General features: G+C 46.9%; 1 protein-coding gene across 1 annotated transcript; it reads left to right on the top strand.

Annotated features, from left to right (window-relative positions):
- The first annotated feature begins 755 nt into the window (after positions 1-755).
- Positions 756-19,807, top strand: PIGS (phosphatidylinositol glycan anchor biosynthesis class S). The gene is made up of 12 exons (XM_083715337.1): positions 756-899; positions 1,820-1,959; positions 3,043-3,154; positions 3,951-4,040; positions 5,423-5,514; positions 5,810-6,020; positions 8,042-8,184; positions 8,277-8,391; positions 10,565-10,710; positions 11,650-11,750; positions 17,631-17,841; positions 18,897-19,807. The coding sequence occupies exons 1-12, from the start codon at positions 857-859 to the stop codon at positions 19,170-19,172; spliced, it is 1,680 nt and encodes a 559-aa protein (XP_083571463.1). The 5' UTR covers positions 756-856; the 3' UTR covers positions 19,173-19,807.
- The last annotated feature ends 1,413 nt before the right edge of the window (positions 19,808-21,220 follow it).

Genomic DNA, 21,220 nt, shown 5'->3' with positions numbered 1-21,220 from the left:
TATATATTTATGCTTGGTAGATTTATGAACATTTATTACATATCTAAGACCTTAAAACCTCGCCCAGCACGAATCCACAGAGGTCTCCTGGGAAGGGTTGGAGTCAATGCACAGATTCCCCCCTGAGCCTGTTAGCGCTATTAGCCTCAAGGGAAGAACTGGAGCCCCCTCGTGGGGCTGCCCCATTAGCTCTGTGGAAAAAGGACAGTGCAATGGGATCCGTGGGTTTGATTCTCACGCTGAGGAGATGCACCCGAGGTCTCTGCAAGGGGGCTGGACTTGATGACCCTTGCGGGTCCCTTCCCACTCCACGGTTCTGTGATTCTAAGGCAGAGCCATTAAAGTTGTAAAAGCAGGTCTTTAAAAAACATTTCACAGATGGTGAAAATCAGCAGTAACTAAAAAGAAATCAAACACATGTTAACTTCTCAAACCATGTTGAACTTTCTGGTCAACGTTAACAGAAGCAATCTGCCTTGAAGGAGAGGAGGGGGTTAAAAAAAGCGTTTCTCGTTTCTTGTGTTTTTTTATTCCCTTCTACTTTCCGTACTGAAGGGCGGGCCTTACTTGGCTATTTCTTTTCTCCCCTGGCCAGTCGAGCTGTCGCTCCGTTAGGCGGGCGGCGTACGATTGGCTGACCCGCCTCCGGCTTCGACTCATTGGGTAGACCGCGGCTTGCCCTTACCTAGGGTCGGGCAAGCGGTCCTTCAGCCGGGGAGAGCCTTTGGAGAGCTCTGATTGGATGTTTTTCCTGCTGCTCATCTCTACCGCGCGTCTGATTGGGTTAATTGCTCCTGGGGGCCTTGAGCTCCGCCCCAGGACTACGCCAGCCCGGCAGCGGCTTCCGGGAGCAAGGATGGCGGCCGAAGCGAGCGCCGTTGCAGCCATTGATGCGGCAGGTGCGAGGTTGGGGAGGGGACCCAGGCGTCCGGGAGGGGACCCAGGAGTCCGAGATCCATGTGGGCAGGGGCACAGGGACCCAGGTGTCCGGGATGGGACCCAGGAGTCCGAGACCCATGTCGGCAGGGGAGGGGACCCAGGTGTCCGGGAGGGGACCCAGGAGTCTGAGACCCATGTCGGTAGGGGCACAGGGACCCAGATGTCCGGGCACCGGAGTCACTCCAGATTCGATCCGAATTTAGCAAGCCCCCTTGTGTTCAATGGGATTTACTCGCCTGTAAATCCTATAAGGATCGCCTGGTTTGTAGGAAAATGTATTTTCTATCCCGTTTGAGTGAATGGGAGGTAGATTCAGTGGGGAGGGGCAGGCGTGCCCAGCTGAACTGTGGAACTCACCGCCACAGGACCTGGTGGCCGCTGGCTGCAAAAGGAGCCGAATCAAATACCTAAACTCCACAGTAAGATGGACTGGAATCTGGAACCGGAATGTCAAAGGCTGTCTTTGCGTGAACTGTGCATGCCTTTGCAGGATTTGGAGGTTATTTGTTTTATTTTTATAAAATTCATAAAATTTATACACCACCTGAGTATAGAAGAAACCTCAGAGCAGTTTACAAAAAGAGGAAACAATAAAATTATCAAGGAAAAATTCACAACATTAATTAAAAACGTGTGGAAAGTTAAAATACTAAACCAGGTTAAAATCCACACCAGCTTTCTAAGTCTCTGCACAGGCTTCTCTAAACAGGAATGTACTGTATTTGGCAGGTACCAAAAAGAGTATAGGGAAGGTGCTGGCTCAAAATCAATAGGCAAGGAGTTCCAAAGGCTCCTCTGCCATTGGGAAATGAACCAAGGAGATCTTTGCAGGCCGAGTGTGCCCTTTACAAATCAGAGACTCCCTTCCGTGTCTCTCCAGAGAAGGCGCGAGGGAAATATGCTGCTCTCTCCTTTGCCGCCATCGCCATCGTGGTGGGGCTTCCGCTCTGGTGGAAGACGACAGAGACCTACCGCGCTGCGCTGCCTTACTCGGAGATCGCTGAGCTGGACACCCTCCTGGTGAGGATACACCCTGCCTCTTCCCCTCTCAACACTGTGCTCCAAGGGTCCCCTGCAGAGCCGGAAACAGGCCCCTCGTAGAATCATAGAACGGTAGGGTCCCCCACAGGTCATCTAGTCCAGCCCACTTCAATCAGGAATCTCAGCTGAAGAATCCCTGGCAGATGGCCTCTCTTTAAAAACCTTTCCAGGAAGTCCGTTCCGCTGCCAAACTGTCAGAAAATTTATCCTGATGTTTGGTTGGAATCTCCTTTCTCCTAACTTGAATCCGTTGGCTCAGGTCCTACCCTTTGGAGGAGCAGACAGAAATGGGAATTCAGATATTTGGAGACAGCTCTCATGTCACCTCTCAAAATCTGCTTATTTGGCTGAACAGGTGGGGCCGGACCAGGGCAGAATAGAGCAAGACTAAGACTTCCCTTCATCTGGGCACTAGACTTCTCCTGATGCAGCCCAGAATAGTATTAGCCTTTTTTGCCAGTGCATCGTACTGTTGCCTCCAGACTCCTCCTATGTGCTGCTTGCTGTCTCAGGCAATCCTAGCAAGACGGGGGTCTGCCTTTTGCTAGGTGCTGACATTTAAAGCCCTAAACGGCCTCAGTCCTGTATACCTGAAGGAGTGTCTCCACCCCTATCATTCAGCCTGGACACGGAGGTCCAGCGCCAAGGGCCTTCTGGTGGTTCTCTCACTGCAAGAAGTGAGGTTACAAGGGCCTTCTCGGTGGTGGCACCTGCCCTGTGGAACGCCCTCCCAGCAGATCTCAAGACAATAAACAACTATTTTACTTTTAAAAGACAACTGAAGGTGGCCCTGTTTAGGGAAGTTTTTAATGTCTGATGCTGTATTGTTTTTAATATTTGGTTGGAAGCCGCCCAGAGTTGTTGTTATTGTTGTTATTGTTGTTATTACCATTATTATTATTAATCTGGCCATCCCACAAAATCTTCTGGACTAGGAACTTTGACCTGGATTTGATCAGCCCCAAACAGCATCACTTCAAATCTTGTGGGGAGAGCTCAGGTCCTCCTTGCGGGCTGGTTGCCCATGGTTGCATCTGCTGACGTTGCGCTTTTTGGATTCAGTTCCAGCTGACGGTGCCCGTCTCGGTGGTGTTTGCCAAGGGGACCCTTCCAGGAGATCTGGAGCAGAAACTGCCCTTTAGGAAACCACAGGAGGCCGAGATCCCCTTGAACCGTGAGTTGGTTGATGTTCCTCCAGGGTCTGGCTCTGCAGGTGATGGTCCACTGTGCGTGGGGCAGGTGGCCACCCGACCTCTGCTTTAAAATCCTGCCTCCTCCCCACACGTCTCTTTCAGTCCTGAGAGTTCCTCTTTCACCATCCTCTGAGAGAACGAAGGAGCCAGCATGGGCTATCTCGATCTTCTCTGGTTTGGTTAGTTAGACTATACAGGGGCCAGCAAACCGTTTCAGCAGGGGGCCGGTCCACTGTCCCTCACACCTTGTGGGGGGCCGGACTATATTTTTTTGGGGTGAAAGAACAAATTCCTATGCCCCACAAAAAACCCAGAGATGCGTTTTAAATAAAAGCACACATTCTACTCATGTAAAAACACACTGATTCCCGGACCGTTCACGGGCCAGATTTAGAAGGCGATTGGGCTGGATCCGGCCCCCAGGCCTTAGTTTGCCTACTCCTGAACTAGAACTATAAACGTTGCTATCCAAGTTCTATATTTCCTACAATAAAAAACTTCGGTTATTTTCTTACCTGCAAGGATTTCTGGGGTTGCGTGATTTCAACGGATGAAGGGCCTTGTCTAAGCAAGAATCGACGGCATTAACACTGCTCACTCTGCATCCCAAAAGGCTTTCTGCCATTAACAGGACCCTGCTATCCCCGAAGGAGTGCTGGGTGCTGGGGGTGGGTGCTGGGGACCCAGTTACGTTTGGCTTTCGGAAGCATCCCAGGGGTTGGCTGAGGACCGTTCCCCGCAGAGCAGACGGCCTCATCCTCCGTCTCCTTCCTCCAGCCAAGACCAGCGTCACGTCCCGCTATGAGGTCTCCTACCGCCGAGCCACTTCTCAGGAGGAGAAGACTCTGTCCCGGACCTCGGTGCCAGGTAAAGGCTCCGATCCGTCTGATGGAGATGGGTGGACCACAGGTTCCCCAAGTGGGCGGTGGCGTCTCCTGGGGGGCAGGTGGGATTGCCTGGGGGGCACTTAGAGGCAAGGGGGCAGCAGGGGGGTGCTGGAAGTGTCAATGACTGTCAGATTCTGAAGAGCCGGTATCCCTGGAGCAACTTCATCAATTGTATTGAATCCCTGTGGCGGGGTGCGCTCCCGTTGCTCGGTCCCAGCGCCTGCCAACCTAGCAGTTCGAAAGCACCTCCGGGTGCAAGTAGATAAATAGGGACCGCTTACCAGCGGGAAGGTAAACAGCGTTTCCGTGTGTGGCTCTGGCTCGCCAGAGCAGCAATGTCACGCTGGCCACGTGACCCGGAAGTGTCTCCGGACAGCGCTGGCCCCCGGCCTCTTGAGTGAGATGGGCGCACCAACCCCAGAGTCTGTCAAGACTGGCCCGTACGGGCAGGGGTACCTTTACCTTTAATTAAGCTAAATGGCTTTTGACTAAACGTGCAATTCTTTGCTCCCGTTTTGAACTTTACTGTGCTATTCTTCCTTAGTGGACTGTGCAAACTGCTATTCTGAATAATGATATTTTCATAGAGTTGGGTGGTAGGCTGTGGGGAGGAGTTTATGGGACGCAGGAAAAAGTTCAAGAACCCCTGGGAAGAACATGCAAGAAGGTTCAGCTAGGATAATAATAATAATAATAATAATAATAATAATAATAATAATAATAATTTATTTATACCCCACCCATCTGGCTGGGTTTCCCCAGCCACTCTGGGTGGCTTCCAACAGAACACTAAAATACAATAACCTATTAAACATTAAAAGCTTCCCTAAACAGGGCTGCCTCTGGTAGTTGTTTTTCTCTTTGACATCGGGTGGGAGGGCATTCCACAGGGCGGGTGCCACCACCGAGAAGGCCCTCTGCCTGGTTCCCTGTAACTTGGCTTCTTGCAGCGAGGGAACCGCCAGAAGGCCCTCAGCGCTGGACCTCAGTGTCCGGGCTGAACGATGGGGATGGAGATGCTCCTTCAGGATCAGGGTGCGATCCTCTCCATGAGGGATGCGGACAGAGGATTTTGGGGTGACTGCCGCGGGCACCGTTACCCCCTCTGGCCACTTCTCCCTGCCCCGGATCAGAGCCCCATGAGACCCAGAGGGAGAAAGGGCCTCCACTGACATGTGACAGAGGAGTGTCTTTAGTCTTTAGCAAGACCATAGAGAAGGTGGCTGTCTGATACGCAGTGGAAGGGAGTTCCAAAGGGGAAGGGGAGGTCCTGGTGAGTAGGTGGGCTTTTGGGGAGGGGCTTTCCCTCTGCATAGCAGGATGGGGGGAACCCCACAGCCTCACCTCCTCTTCTCGTTCCAGAGGCGGGCGAGGGGCTCCTTCCAGCGCAGGAGGCCGCTGTGGGCTCCCTCACCATCTACGTGATCCCGAGAAACTCTGCTCTCCTGCCACAGGTAGACTGCCCCTCTCCTGCCCTCTCTGCTACTCCCCACCCTCCGGCGGGTGGGAAAATCCCCTTTATGGAAAGGGGGAATTTAAATTATGCAGAAAATAATAATAATAAATTTTATTTATATCCCGCCCTCCCTGGCCAAAGCCGGGCTCAGAGCGGCTAACACCATTTTGGGTTGGCTCTCCATGCTTTATATGTTGTTCTGGCAAAATTGTGTGATTTGTCCCGCCTTGCAGGGCTGCTGTGCAGAACTAACTCACTATAGTTTGCTCACTGCCATCTTTCTTCCTCTGCAGGAGGTCCCCGTCTACATCAGCAAGCGGCGCAGCGCAGTGGTGCGGGCGCCTCGGGGCTCGGGAGACGTCCTGGCAGCTGTGGACGCCCAGGTCCGAGAAGTTGCCCATGCCATGTCCTTCAGCCTGGAATCCATCGCAGAGGCCCTCTCTGACCGCGTTCCCCTCGGCCAGCTGGGCGCAGAGTGGAAGCGCCCTTTCAAATCCAGTCTGGGTAGGGATTGGTGGGCAGAGAACCTTCTCTTTTCCCAGCCGGAGAGTCTTGTCGGAATCTCCATTTGACCGAGCTGCTCCTCTGGTCGAGTCTTCTCGATGGTGATCAACGGCCTAAGCCTTTGATGAGGCTCCAGGCCTGTTCCCATTATGCAGAGTATACAAGTAGCAGCAGAAGGAAAAGAAATACGAGCTACATTGCTAAGAGTTTTATTTCTAACTACGCAGACAGAAAAGAAATATACATCCTCTCTCTGTGAAAGCAGAGAGGTGACTGGTACAAAGAAACGGGAAACCAGTAATATCAACATCCGTCTCCCATCTCCCATGAGACTTCCAGCAGTCTGGAATGTAAACAGAGTCTTGTGACTTCAAGCACTGCACAGTGGCACAACAGAAACCCATCAAATCTCCCTTACCTGCTGGGATTGCACCCGTGGAATTTCTGCCTGCCAGGAAAACCTCTCCCCCCTCTTTTGCCTCTGAGCCAAGCATGCTGGCCTGTTGAGAGGACCCTGCCCCATCTATGCCCACTCAATCCGCTTCAATTGGTGGAACTGGCATTCTTTCAGCTGTTCCGCATTAGCAAGAATTTGATGTTTTAGTGTGGCAGCACCTGCACTTTGGAACTCCCTGCCTCTTGAGATGAAGGAGGCATCTTTGCTGCCCTCTTTTCAGAACCTGCTGAAAACATTCTTCTTTGGGCAAGAATGTTTAGAAAACCGATTCAAGTCTTTGTCTGTTTTTAGTCCATTGCTATTTTCGAAAGTCTTAAATTATTGCCATTTTTTCATATATTTTTTCCATAAAATTTTGTTTATTTCAGTTTGTAATGTATATGAATCAGAGAGAACAGTTTGGACAAGAGATGAAAATTGAAAGATGAAAAACAGAGCTGTAAATTAACACACAGAATGAGCACAGTTGCAGGTGCCAGTGAAGAATATCGCATCGATCTGGTTTATGAAATCTGTTTCCAGATTTGCTAAGTTTGGGCTGAGGTTGCCTTGGAAAAGATGGTTCTGCTGTGTATTTACTTGATTTATTTCATTAAACACCACTTGATTGTAGAAGAAACCTCAAAGTGGTTTACAAAAAAAGAGAAAACCATAAAATCATCACAATTTACGGCAGTAATTTAAAGAGTACAAAAAGTTGAAACAACAGTGGATTGAAACAAATTAAAATTCACCTTAACTTTCTAAGCACCTGGACTGGCTTGTCTAAACAGGAAAGCTTTTAGCAGGTACTGAAATGTTGATGGCGAAGGCGCCTAGTTAATATCAATTGGCAGGGAGTTCCGAAGTCCAGATGCTGCCACGCTAAACAACTGAGTCCTTACGAAAGTGAATGGGGTTTTATGTGGCACCCGTATGTTTTAATTTGTTGGGAGACATCCAGAGTGGCTGAGGCAACACATTGCGATGGATGGTACTCAGAGACATATTGCGGTAAGAGTACCAATTCTTCGGATTAAAGAGGTTGGGTGGGCACATAACAAAGGAATACCAAATCATGTTAAAAGGGCCTGGAAGTTCTGGTTCCTGCTGAAGTCTCCAGCGTTGCCTAATTTTCTGCACTGTGACTCCATTTGGAGTGAGTGGCCCCAAGTGTCAGATTTCGGACAGTTTTCCATTCAGCCGCAATGGCTATTTGAACGGCCAAGATCAATTCTTTTGACCGTCAGAAACATTCAGCGATGTTAATTTTGGGCAGCAAACCATCGTTTCTTTAGTAGCATTTATTCTTGGTCAATTTTCCCAGTGGATATTTTTATCATTTCCTTGTTTTTGTAAAGCCCCTTGTGGGTTCTTTTTAAACAATCAAGAGGTATATAAATTTTACGAAACAAGTAGCTCCGTCCGTAGAGTGTGAGGCTCTTAATCTTGGGGTTGTGGGTTTGAGTCCCACGCTGAGCAAAAGATTCTCGGATTGCAGGGGGGTTGGACTAGATGGCCCTTGCGGTCCCTTCCAGCTGATTCTATGAGTAAGTCAATGTATCCCCCCTCCGCTGTGCTGCAGGATACGAGGTGACCTTCAGCCTGCTGAACCCCGACCCGAGAGCTCACAGCGTCCACTGGGAGATTGAGGGGGCCATTCACCGCTACGTGGACCCCCTCCTGGGGAAGCTGAGTACACTGGCCGAGTTCTCCGTGGACTCTCAGGTGAGTGCCGGGTGAGAGTTGGCCGGGAGTCATGCCGCACCCCTGCCCTGCGAGGGGGGCTTACAGCCACGTCTTTCCCCCTAATTCTGCAGATCCTCTACTACGCCGCCCTGGGGGTCACGCCCCGCTTTGACGCTGCTTCCTCCAGCTACATCCTGAGCGCCCACAGCCTCCCGCACGTCATCAACCCTGTGGAAGCCAGGCTGGGTGAGTCCCTCTTTCTCCCAACCAGGGAGGGGGTGGCTGGTTATTATCATTTTTTCCCCAAAAAAGTTTATTGGTTTTCACAACATTATAAACAAACAAACAAACAAACAAACAAACAAACACATAAGACAAACAAACATAAACCATAGCCTTATGGAAAATTACTCTTACAGTGGTGCCCCGCAAGACGAATGCTTCGCAAAACGAAAAACGCGCAAGACGAAAGGGTTTTTCAGTTTTTGCGTCGCTTCGCAAGACGATTTTCCCTATGGGCTTGCTTCGCAAGACGAAACGTCTTGCGAGTTCTTGCAAGTTTGTTTCCTTTTTCTTAAAGCCGCTAAGCCGTTAATAGCCGCTAATAGCCGTTAATAGCCGCTAAGCCGTTAATAGCCGCTAAGCCGCTAATAGCCGTGCTTCGCAAGACGAAGAGACTCATGGAACGGATTAATTTCGTCTTGCGAGGCACCACTGTATTAAGATTGTCAAGTGACTTCCTCGCTTCCCCTTGGTTGAATTTCATTGCATATCCTTTTAACGGTTTTCCAAATCGCAGTTCTTATAAAATGTAACTTAAACATTAACATCATTGGATCTTCACATTATGAAATTAAACATATTAATTCATCACTTAACATAAATAAAATCCTAAGCCAATTAAGTATCTGCAAGCAGTTTTCAGTTAATTTAACATATTTAACTAAATAGTCATTAAATTTAATCCACTCTTCCTGATGCTCCTCCTCCTTCTAGTCGCGGACTCTTCTGGTTAGGTCGGCTAGTTCTTCCCAAGAGATCCCAGAAGCCTTTGCTGCCCTCAACAGGCCAGGCCAAGTGAACCAGTGTCCAGTTTTGGCCCCTTAATTATTACGCTTTTGCCTTTGTATCCCACCTCTTTTCTCAAAGGAGCTCACAGTGGCGCAACACAATTCTGTCCCTGTTTAATTCCCCCACAACAACCCTGCGAGGTGAGTTAGGCTGAGACAGGCAGTGAATGACCCCCAGTGCCATCCAGGGGGACAGTTTACATTATAAAAACGCAAAAATACATACCACAATATCAAAGAAAACAATAGCAAACGCACACGGTTTAAAAGCTATCGCTCTCCAAGCCCACACCCGGAATATCTTCTGACAACACCGTAAGGAAGAGGCCACCGTCCTACTCCCAGAATATTTCAGGTCTTAGAACTCACTGTAGCACCTATTTTAAAAAAAGAGATCTGAACATACCAACAAACAGTGGAACAACTCCACTATGCCATAACCTCAAACAATGAGATTCTAGTCCTTAGTTTCTGGGGCATTTAACACCAATGACTTCTCCTCGTCGCTTATTTTGCCTAGTGGTTGATACCACTACTTTTCATTCCCCCCCCCCCGATATTTATTGAAATTTAACATATATACATAATAACCAAAATTCCCAATGATTCCCTCACATAAAATATAGTATCTAAATTACAACAGCTATTTAATTATACACTTAATTATAAATCCCACCCCCTACTTCCCTCCACAGCAACTCAACTCAATTTCTTTCTACCTTTTTTCCTTGCATTCTATAATAAATTATTTTTGTTACATTCTGATTTTTCCTTCTTTCTTTATTGGTTTTGTTATTGCTTACTTTTTTTTATTCTAAGCCTATTAGCCTGTCATTTTTAGAACAACATTTTGACATGTAATCTTCGAAACACTTCCACTCCATTCTTATCTTTTGATTTGATTGATAACTGAAGTTTGTTTTGCCAATTCTATATACTCACTTAATTTAGAAATCCACTCTTCCTTTGTCGGTGTGTCCTGAGATTTCCATTTACCACTACTTTTCAAATGATCTCGTCATCATTCTGTGCAAATCGATGCCCCTGAGTGGCTCCCGGTTTCATCAGATGAAATAAAAATGTTAATAGGCAAGGGAAAGCCGCTGGCTCAGCTGGGATAGGCTCTTTAAACTAGACCCTGACTGGCCAACCTATTCACAAGGGTATGTATGACTGGACTTATGCCAGAGGCATGGGCAAGCACAATCGTTGTTCCCAAATTGGCTCTCCATAGTGGGACTCCAGTTCCCCAGCTAGCGCAGGACGATGGGTGTTGTAGTCCAAAACATCCTTCTCTCTCTCTCTCTCTCTCTCTCTCTCTCTCTCTCTCTCTCCCTCCCTTCCCGCAGGTTCCAGCGCCTCCTCGCTCTACCCAGTCCTCAATTTCCTGCTCTACGTGCCAGAGCGCCTGCACTCACCCCTCTACATTCAGGACAAGGATGGCGCTTCCGTCCCCACCAACGCCTTCCACAGCCCCCGCTGGGGCGGGATCATGGTGAGGAAGCGGGCAGTGAAATTGTGAAGTCATTTCTTGCTTGAGAGCAATGAGCAATCGAGCCCCTAGTGTCGTTGGCCCCGTGGAACTCTCTGCCACTGGAGTCTCGATAGGCGCCTTCTGTTTTTGTGTGTTTTTTACTTTTAAGGCACCTGCTGTTTTCTGTTTTGGAAAACTAGTTTTTTAAATGTCATTTTATGGTGTATGTAAAACAGACAGGACAGTTATAAAAAGAGAGGAAAACGAGAAGATGGAAGGCAAAACTGTAAAACAGGCCCACGGAATGAGCGCAGTTGCATGTGGGTGAAAATAACGAAGCCCGAGGCAGGAAAGAAAAAAGCGAGGATAAATTTGGCCATCCCATAAAGAACATCAGTGTTATCTGATTGTCAAGTCTACTTCCTGGTTTGCCAGGCTTGCAACAAGCGCTGTCTTGAACATGATGCTTCTGTTGTATATATTTCACAAAGGAGTACTAAACAGTATAAAATGCACCTGGAGGTTCTAGTCCTCATTAACATCTCAAATTATGCCCCATTTTCTCCATTCTAGCCCTGTTCCAGAGGGTACCAAATGGCCAGTCTCCTATTTTGGCCTGTTTTCCACTGAGCTGCAGTTGCTCTTAGCTGCCAAGATCATATATAAAACCAATTCTTTTGACAATATACCTATATATGTATAATCAAAAATACCCAGCAATGTTGATTTTGGAAAACAAACCAGTTTCTTTGATAATATTGATCATTTCCATCAAAATACTATGGAAAACTCTTTCTATTGCAGCAGGCCTGTGCAGGCCTTCCATTGTGATTGATGTCTGCCTTTAAGTTTTTTGTATGCTTTTATGTGTATTTTTGTCATAAACCACTTGGAGATTTTTCTTCAATGCAATGGCGGTCCTTTTGTACGTGAATAAGTGACTGGCTCCCTCGTTTCCAGGTGTACAACGTGGAGCGTGAGACGGCCAACGAGACCTCCCTCCCGAGGAAGGTGGATGTCGACATGACGCGGGTGATGGAGGTGTTTCTGGCGCAGCTGCGGTGCGTTTTTACGGATCATAGAATCATAAGAGTTGGCAGGGACCCCAAAGGTCATCTAGCCCAACCCCCTGAGAGCACCTGCTCTGCATGCAGAAGGTCCCAGGTTCCTCTTTGTTCAGCACCATGAGAACTAGGAACTTGCTTTTATTTTCAGGGGAAGGGCTGTAGTTCAGTGGCAGAGCATCGCTTTGCATGCAGAAGGCCCAGGGGCATAGGGCAGGGCTGGGATAGACTCTCGTTCTGAAACCCTGGAGAGTCACTGCTGCCAGTCAGTGCAGGCAATGCTAAGTTAGATGGGCTGGTGTGGCGACTTGCGCGCGCTCTCTCTCTCTATATATATATATTAGTTTTTTAACATACCATATTCAACAATAATTAAACTTTTACAATAATTTTACAATAATACAATAATTAATAAACAATAAAACTTTTACAATAATACAACAATAATTAATACTTTTACTGTTGGAGATAAGCAGTGTCCAGTGCACAGCGGAATGATGAAAAGTACGTGCCAACATGCTCTATATTACTTTATTTACACTTCAAAGCTGGTAATTTACAGAGAAACGTCTTCCCTCTGCCGGAGCAGAGAAAGGCATCCTCTCTCCTCTAAAGCACGGAGAGAATCACACTGAACTGCAAAGAACAGTGAAAAACAGGAAACCAGTGTACGTCACATCCAGTCTCCTTTCCCGTGAGAAAACCCAACAGCACTTGACTGTTGAATGTAAACATTGTCTTGTGACAAGCACTTCGCTGCTCAGTGAAGGAAGCAGAAACCAACATCCTCCCCCTTTCTGTGAACATCACTGGGCAGCGTGTTCGTACAATATCAGTACAAACCCAACTTCTGCACATAGGTACAGTGTTGATCCCTTGATACAATCTTGGACAATACATCAGCAGGAATTTCATTACCTGGCATATAGGACACCGTTACGAGTCCCTTTTGAATACGTTCCCTAGCATGTTGCAACTTTAATTGCAAGTGCTTCGTGCTTTGCTTACAACCTTCAGAATTCAGCAAAGCCAAACATGCTTTGTTGTCCTGGTAAACCTGGATTGGACATTTGACAGGAATTTTTATGTCTTTGCACAATTGTAACAACCATTCACAATCCTTAAGTGAATAAGACAGTGCATTCAGTTCAGCTTCACAAGTACTTAAGCTAACTGTTGTTTGCTTCTTGCATGACCAATCAAATAGACCCTGATTGTACTTATAGCAAACTCCAGACGTACTTTTCCTGTCTGTAGTGTCACTTCCAAAACTTGCATCTGCAAATATCTCAAGACCACCAGACTTCTGATTGTTAAATCTCAGTCTGTAATGCATAGTGCCTTTCAAATACCGCGCTATGCGTTTCAGAGCTTTCCAATCCTTAACGGTAGGATTGTTGACTTGTCTGCTTAGCAAATTACAGCTAACAGCAATGTCAGGTCTTGAACATCTGGCAATGAAGTTTAGCTTGCCTAGCACACTTCTGTACAGTGTAGTATCAGAAAATGCTTCTCCAGTGTCATCTACCTGATAACCTGTTGTCATCGGTGTGTCTACAGGGTTAGCATCCATCAGGTTTAGTTTGCTTAACACATCAGCAATTTTACGTGACTGGTGTACTAGAATGTTACCATCTTGATCTCTCTCTATTTCCAGAGATAGGTAGTTGTTTACCTCACCAAGATCTTTCATGTCAAAGTGCTCTTTCAATTGAGCTAGGGCATTATTGTACATTGTGACATCCTTCCAAAAGAATAAAAGATCATCAACATAAAACAAACAATACAGTTTCTTTTGCCCCTCCTCTTTGACAAATACACATGGATCAGCTTTCCCTTGCTTAAAACCTAGAGAAAACAATACTTCAGTGAGTTTTGTGTGCCAACACCGTGCACTTTGTTTGAGACCATAAAGGGACTTCTTCAGAGCACAAACAAATCCCTGTTTTACCTGTACGCCATCAGGTGGAAGCATATAAAGTGATTCATCTAGAGATCCGTACAGAAAAGCTGTATTCACATCATGGTGACTAATGTGTAGATTCTCTTCTGCAGCTAGCTTGAGCATAAGCCTAATGCTCTCATACCTCACGGTGGGTGAGTAGGTCTCGTGATAGTCTTCACCTGGTACCTGTGCAAAACCTCTGGCTACCAATCTGGCTTTGTGTCTGACTATCTTGCCATTTTGATCTGTCTTCGCTTTGAAGACCCATTTGCTTCCAAGCAGTTTCATTCCTGGAACTACTGGAACAAGGTCCCATGTTTTGTTCCTTTCCAAGGAATCAAGCTCAGCCTTCATGGCATTTAACCATGGCTCAGCTTCCTTTGAATCCAAATCCTGGATTTCTTGGAAACTTGAAGGTTCAATCACCTTCTTGGAGCTTTTAACAGCTGTTACTGCTATCTTAGCAAACTCATCAGCAAATCTCTTTGGAGGTCTGCCTTTTGTGGCTCTCTGTGACCTACGAATTAGTCTTAAGTCTTCAATACTCTCCTCTTCCTTCTTAGGAGAAAAGTGACCTATTGTGAACAATGGTTCCTCTAATTCTTGATCAGAGCTTTCAGAGGGTCGCATAGAGGCTTTCGCACTCTTGAAATCCTCTGAATCACCCGATTCAGTTTCAGACTCATAATCAGAACCTTCATCAGTGGGTGTGGGTTGTTGCGGTTGCTTTTGACTATCCTCAGTTTCATCACTGTCATCAGGATAACATTGGAAAATTCCCACATTCTCCCCCCACTTGGCATTGTACTCAACACTTCTTGTGAGCTTAATTTCCTTAGAGTCAGTCATCATTATTCTGTAAGACCCTTTCTGATAACCTAGAAAGATACCATGCAATCCATGCTTGTCTAACTTGGAGCTTTGTGGTGAGTGAACCCACATGTCAGAACCAAAAATTTTCATGTGTTTGATGTATGGCTTCTTGCCAAACATCTTCTCATAGGGGGTACAACCAATCGCTGAAGATAACCTGCGATTATAACTGTAAGTGAAACATGAGAGAGCTTCGGCCCAATAACTCTCTGGAAGATTGGCATCATGCAGCAAGGTTTTTAACCCTTGAAGCAATGTCTGATTTGCTCGTTCCGCAAGTCCATTCTGCCATGGCGAGCGAGGACTAGACAAATCGTGTTGAATTCCTTTCTCAGTCAGAAAAGCTTCAAACTGCTGAGAAGTGAATTCTCCCCCGCGATCACTGAAAAGAGTCTTTACCTTCTTACCATGCACATTTCCCAACCAAGCACAGAATTCCTTGAACCTTGGAAAAGCCTCTGATTTCTGCTTGAGATTGTACACATAAATATACCTGGAAAATGCATCAATGAGAACCATGAAGTACCTGTTTCCACCCAAAGAGGGCGCTAGTGGTCCAACCAAATCAGCATGAACAACCTGGTATGGTTCTGTAGCTTGCCTACTAGACACCTTACCTTTCGCAGCCATTTTTACCTTGTTTGCTGCGCATGCCTTGCACTTCATGTGGTACCTGCAGGGTTTAATAGTCATACCTTCAACCAAGGCAGGCATTTTAGATACTGCCTCAAAATGCAAATGACCAAATTTTCGATGAAAATCGTGAATACATTCTGCATGCAAACTTTTGTTAGAACCTGCAATGCAACAAGTGTCATCCTGCACAACATCGTCAAAATACAAAACATACAAACGATCAACATATTCAGCATGCAATACATAATCATTTTTCTTTGTGATGATGCACCTTTTGTTCTTAAAGGAAACGTCAATTTTCCGCTCATTCAGCTGTCCAACGCTGAGCAGATTATGCTTGGCTTCTGGCACATAAAGCACATCCTGTATCGATAAGTCCAAACTGTGAAGAACAACAGTTCCGTAGCCTTTACTGGGAATTGTGTGGTCATCCGCCTGGTGAATCGCACCTTCCTGCGGTGTAAAAGACACGAACAGTCGCTTATCGTTGCACATGTGGTGCGTTGCAGCCGAATCAACAACGAAGAAAGATCTAGACGTCTTCTGGACCTCTGCAACCTTTGGAGTGAAGCGTGAGACCATTGCCTTGTGCTGCGTTGTCCTGGACACCGGACCTTTGCCTTTGCCTCGGCCTTTTCCACGCGATGAGCTTTCGCTGCGCTGCTCTGTCTTGGCCCTGGGATATCTGCATTCCCTCTTCATATGGCCTAGACGTCCACACGAGTAGCATTTCACTGCCTTCAAAGCTTTGGCGCCATCTGGTGGTTCCACTGCACTATGGGATGACGTCTGTGAAGTCTCCCCCTTGCCCATGCAGCTATCACCCTGGCGGTCTGCTTCATTCTGAATCATGGCAGTATCACAGGCTACTCTGAGTTGAGCATTTGGCTGATTGGCATCAAATTCCCCACTTGCCTCATCCAGCCTTCTGCAGCTAGCCATCATGACTTTGGCATTAGCCTTCTGCGTCATCTCTGCTGCTTTAAATCAGGCTGCTTCATACAAGCTGTGTCTGTGTACAGCTGCTTCAATCCAAAAGCAAATTCAAAAACAGCCTCTGCTTTGTGAACCTGTGCCTTTCTGCTTAACTGCTTTGCTTATCTGCAGCTGCTTCAAACCGCATTCCAAAGGCAAGTTCAAAAGTGAAAGTTCTCTCTGCTGTCTTAAATTCATGCTGCGACACTGCTGCAGCTGCTTTACTTTCGATTTCCCCCAGCATAGGAAAAATTTATCCTTCTAGCCTTTTGCCTGTGCCACGGCAAAACCGGCTATAAAAGTTCAAAGTCCAGCCATAAAGCCATTAATTAGAAGCTGGCAGGCTGCCCGGAGCTGTAGCACATACCTCATCAAATCATCTTGACGCGCAGAGATATCGTCCGATCCGGCCCTCTGCATTCCGATCCTTTGCCGGCACTCCAATTCTTTGCTCCTTTGTTCCTTTGCCAGGAGCCCGACTTCTGGAGTCCATTCTCAAAACACTGCGTTTTTCTGGGCCCGGAACCAAATGTTGGAGATAAGCAGTGTCCAGTGCACAGCGGAATGATGAAAAGTACGTGCCAACATGCTCTATATTACTTTATTTACACTTCAAAGCTGGTAATTTACAGAGAAACGTCTTCCCTCTGCCGGAGCAGAGAAAGGCATCCTCTCTCCTCTAAAGCACGGAGAGAATCACACTGAACTGCAAAGAACAGTGAAAAACAGGAAACCAGTGTACGTCACATCCAGTCTCCTTTCCCGTGAGAAAACCCAACAGCACTTGACTGTTGAATGTAAACATTGTCTTGTGACAAGCACTTCGCTGCTCAGTGAAGGAAGCAGAAACCAACATTTACATCTCACTCATTTTTTTTTACTTCAATCAGTCCTGTCTGAAAATTTTCCAATCTAATCTCTTAGTATGCATTTCTTATTTTCCCTATTACATTTCAAACTCCTAACCAATATCTCTATCTTTTTCTACTTTGTAATACTTCGTATATTTCTCCTTACAAAACTTCTTGTAGTCCTACCAGCGTAATTTGTTGGTTACAGTCGCTCTTCAAATAATTCATATACTTCTTCCAATCTTCTGTAAATCTCTGGTCCCGCAGGTTTCGAATCCTTCCTGTCGTTTTGTCCAATTCTGCATAGTCCCTTAATTTCGTCTGCCATACTTCTTTCGTAGGAATTTCTGGTGTGGCGACTTGCTATTACGACTGCTGCCCACATCCCTGTAGTTCAATGTTTTCATGGGATTGTTTATTGCTTGTATTCTAGTGCTTGTGTGTTGCTGATTTCTGTATTTTCTAATCTGCGTGGTTTTGGCATTAAGCCGTCTATAAATCTGTTGCCCTAAGCGGTGGATAAAATTGTTGATGCAGAAGCAACAGATAAACCTGCTGGTGTCTAAATCTGCTCACTGGGCCTCTTCCTCTCTGCAGCTTGCTGTTTGGGATCCTGCCAGGTCCCCTGCCAGAGGGGGCCATCCTCGAAAGCCCCGGGAACGAGGGTCTCTCTGACTGGGAGCTGGACCGCCTGCTGTGGGCTCGGACAGTGGAGAATGTGGCCACCGTCTCCACCACCCTGACCTCCCTGGCTCAGCTGCTGGGCAAGATCAGCAACATTGTCATCAAGGACGATGTGGCTTCTCAGGTAAACTCGCAGGCAGGTCTTTCGGGGCAGCGCTGCTCCAGTTTCCCTCCCTCTTTGGGGTCCTGTGCTGAGCCCGTTGCTGCGACCACAATTGCCAAGTTTCGTGGTGCCTTGAAAGGGGGTTGGTCTAGTTGACCCGTGGGGTCCCTTACAACTCTATGATTCTTCCCCCCAACAATATTTATTAATTTTTGTACACAAACATAACAAAAAAAAAAAATAATAAGAAAAGAAAAAGAATGAATAAAGAACATAAAATACTTCAAACATCCCATATACCACCACATAGACTACAACTTAATTAGTTAATTAAAGTCCATCTTCATAGACATATTACTTGACTTCCTCTAATCTCTTCCATCTGAATTTCCTTGTAATTAAATGTAGCAGTTTCCAATATTATTATTTCATAAAACAATATTGTGGTCATAATCAAATTTCCTAACTTTTCTTATCGTACATTTTCTTATTTATTTAATCCTAGGCCTAATTAGTTCTTTCAAGTGGTTACATATCTTTAATATTACAATATTTATTCAAATAGTCTTTAAATTTCTTCCAATCTTCTTGGTATTCCTCTTCTTTCTGGTCGCGGATTCTTCCGGTGAGATCAGCCAGCTCCATAAACTCCATCATCTTCATTACAACTCTATGATTCTAAGTAGGGGCTCTCCCTCTCAGCTACAGCCCTTACCCTAAAGACAAAAGATTCAAATGAAGGACAAAGGTTCCGAATTCAGGGCTGATTTAAATAGAAACTTTTTCTGTTGAGAGATAGCAAAGTGGGTGAAAATATAAGCAAACCAGAAATGCAAGTTGGGGGAAGTCTTGGAGGGGAGAGAGGGAGGGAGGAATATATAGTAAATGTTAAGAATTTCAGATGTATGTAATGAACGAAAATGAAAAATGATTTTTTTAAAAAAAACCTAAAATAAATAGAAAGGAGGAAGCTGCTCTGTGCCAACCTTCTGCATGCAAAGCAGCTGTCCTGCCACCAAACTATGTCCTGGCCCAGCAAACCCAGCCTGATCCCTGCGCCCTTTTTTTAACCCTAGGTGTACTACGCTGTGGCATTCGCCCAGGAGGCGCTGGCTGAGCTCAGCCAGGGGCGCCTGGACTCTGCCTTCCAGGCCAGCAAGGCCGCCATCAACGCCTCGGAGAGGGCCTTTTTCGACCCATCCCTCCTCCACCTCCTCTACTTCCCCGACGACCAGAAGTTCGCCATCTACATCCCTCTTTTCCTGCCCATGGCCGTCCCCATTCTGCTGTCGCTGGTGAAGATCGGCCGGGAGATGAGGCAGAGCCAGAAAGCGGCCATCAAGGTGGACTGAGGCACACACCCTGCCTGGAGAAGTTGGCACCCGGGGTGTGCGTGATGGAGGGCAGTGCGGGGGCGAGAGAGGGGTCTGGATGCAACCCTCCCCCTCTTCCTGGGATGGGGTCCCGTCCTCCCCTTGATCTGAGTTTCACTCTCTCTGTGTTGGAGAGTTTGTAGCAGCTGATCTCCACCGCCCTCCCTGCAAGGCCTTGGATTCAAAGGGTGCTGCCGAGACTGTGATGGGCTCTTCCAAAGAAGAACACTGCGGCGTCTGGGATATTATTATTATTGCCATTGGAAACAACTTCCGTTGTTTTATATAGAAGGCACAGATGCATCCCGTTGCTACAAACACTCTGTGAAAACCAAGTGAAAAGTGAAAAGCCGAAATTCATCACCGTGTCCTCCCCAGCAGCCAGCTACCCCACCCAGACTCTCCTGATCCTACAATATTGTCTTCACTCTTTGCAAAGTCCACACACACAAAAAAAACCCCAGGCACCCACAACATAAATAAGTATAAATTTGTACATTTGGATATAAGGAGGTTTAAATGTGCCGAAAATGTCTTAGGCAGAGGGCAAATGAAGAAATGAGGAGTTTTGAGAAAACCACAAGCCAACAGCAAATAAATGATGTGTAATGAAATACTTCAGTAGCCAGCTATTGTTTCTAAAATTTGATGTAAATATTAATCGCATCACACACCCAAACGGATGAAATAAAAAAATTCCTTCCAGTAGCACCTTATAGAACAACTAAGTTTGTTATTGGTATGAGCTTTTGTGTGCTAAAGCTCATACCAATAACAAAATTACTTGGTCTCTAAGGTGATACCGGAAGGAATTTTTTAATTTGTTTTGACTATGGCAGACCAACACGGCTACCTACCTGTAACCCAAACTGATGGTTTGGGAAATATTATCTCCCTGGGGTTGTGGATTTGGTGCTTTTTTAAAAACAGATTTTCCTTTTTGCAGAAATAAGTTTAGGAAGAATGCACTGGGGTGGAATGAGCCACTTCTCCTATTTCTGCCCCCCCCCGGTCATTTTAAGGGTGGCCCCCAATAAATCTTGTTCACTTGCAGGGCTGTGAAGGGGCTTCCTCCTTGGTTTGCCATGGAAAGTTTGCATGTTGGCATAAATTCTGCCCATGTTGATGGAGAGGATGGCATAAACCAACTACAAAGGACACTTAGGGATGTTCAATAAAAGTCTGGTTGGATGGATTCTCTTTCTGCAGGGTTGTCGTTCTTGGGCGGCTGGAGATGGGCCTCCTGTGGGTGTTGGGTTGGAGCAGCGAGGGGGCCCCTGTGGCCCTCCAGATGTTGAGGCCATCAGAAGGGCCCTGCTGCGGCTGGATCAGGCCCCAGGGGGCCCATCTGGTCCACCTTCCTGTGCTCACAGCGACCAACCTTGCTGTCCATAAGGAGGCAGGACCCGAGTGCGAGAGCAGCACTCCTCACTTGCGATGCTCCACTCTGACAGTGGAGGCAGAACACAGCCACTGAGTGTTATAGGAACGGTGGGAGTTGCCTCTATTAAAACTGAGCGAGACCGATGGTCCATCTAGCTTAGTATTGCCTACACTGGCTGGCAGCTGCTCTCCAGGGTTTCAGGCAAGGGAGTCTTTCCCAGCGGAACCTAGAGAGGCTGCCAGGGATTGAACGTGGGACCTTCTGCATGCAAAGCATGCACCACTGAGCTGCGTCCCTTCCCTTTTAAGAGAAAGATGCTAGTCCTCATGATTCTAAATAATAATAACAATAAAAATTTATCCCTTACCCACCTGCTTCAAGGAGGGCGGGGCTGCCCTTCTTCCTCCTAGTCCTCCCTTCCTGCCATGTTCCTTTCACATGTTCACAAGAGCCCTGGCCCCTTTCCACTGTTTCCAATTGCCCCCCACCCATCTCTCCAAGGAGCGCGGGGCTGCCCTTCTTTCTGCCATGTTCCTTTCACAACAGCCCGGCGAGGTTGCCAGCACCTCTCCTACCTCGCGCTCGCCGGCGCTCTGCACGCGCTCCGAGGCGCCCTTGCGTTCCCTCCTCCCTCCGCTGGGGA

This window comes from Podarcis gaigeae, assembly GCF_964106915.1.
Source record: "Podarcis gaigeae genome assembly, chromosome: 15".
Lineage (NCBI taxonomy): Eukaryota > Metazoa > Chordata > Lepidosauria > Squamata > Lacertidae > Podarcis > Podarcis gaigeae.
Note: the sequence above shows the minus strand (reverse complement) of the source record. Positions and strands in the feature narration are given on the sequence as shown.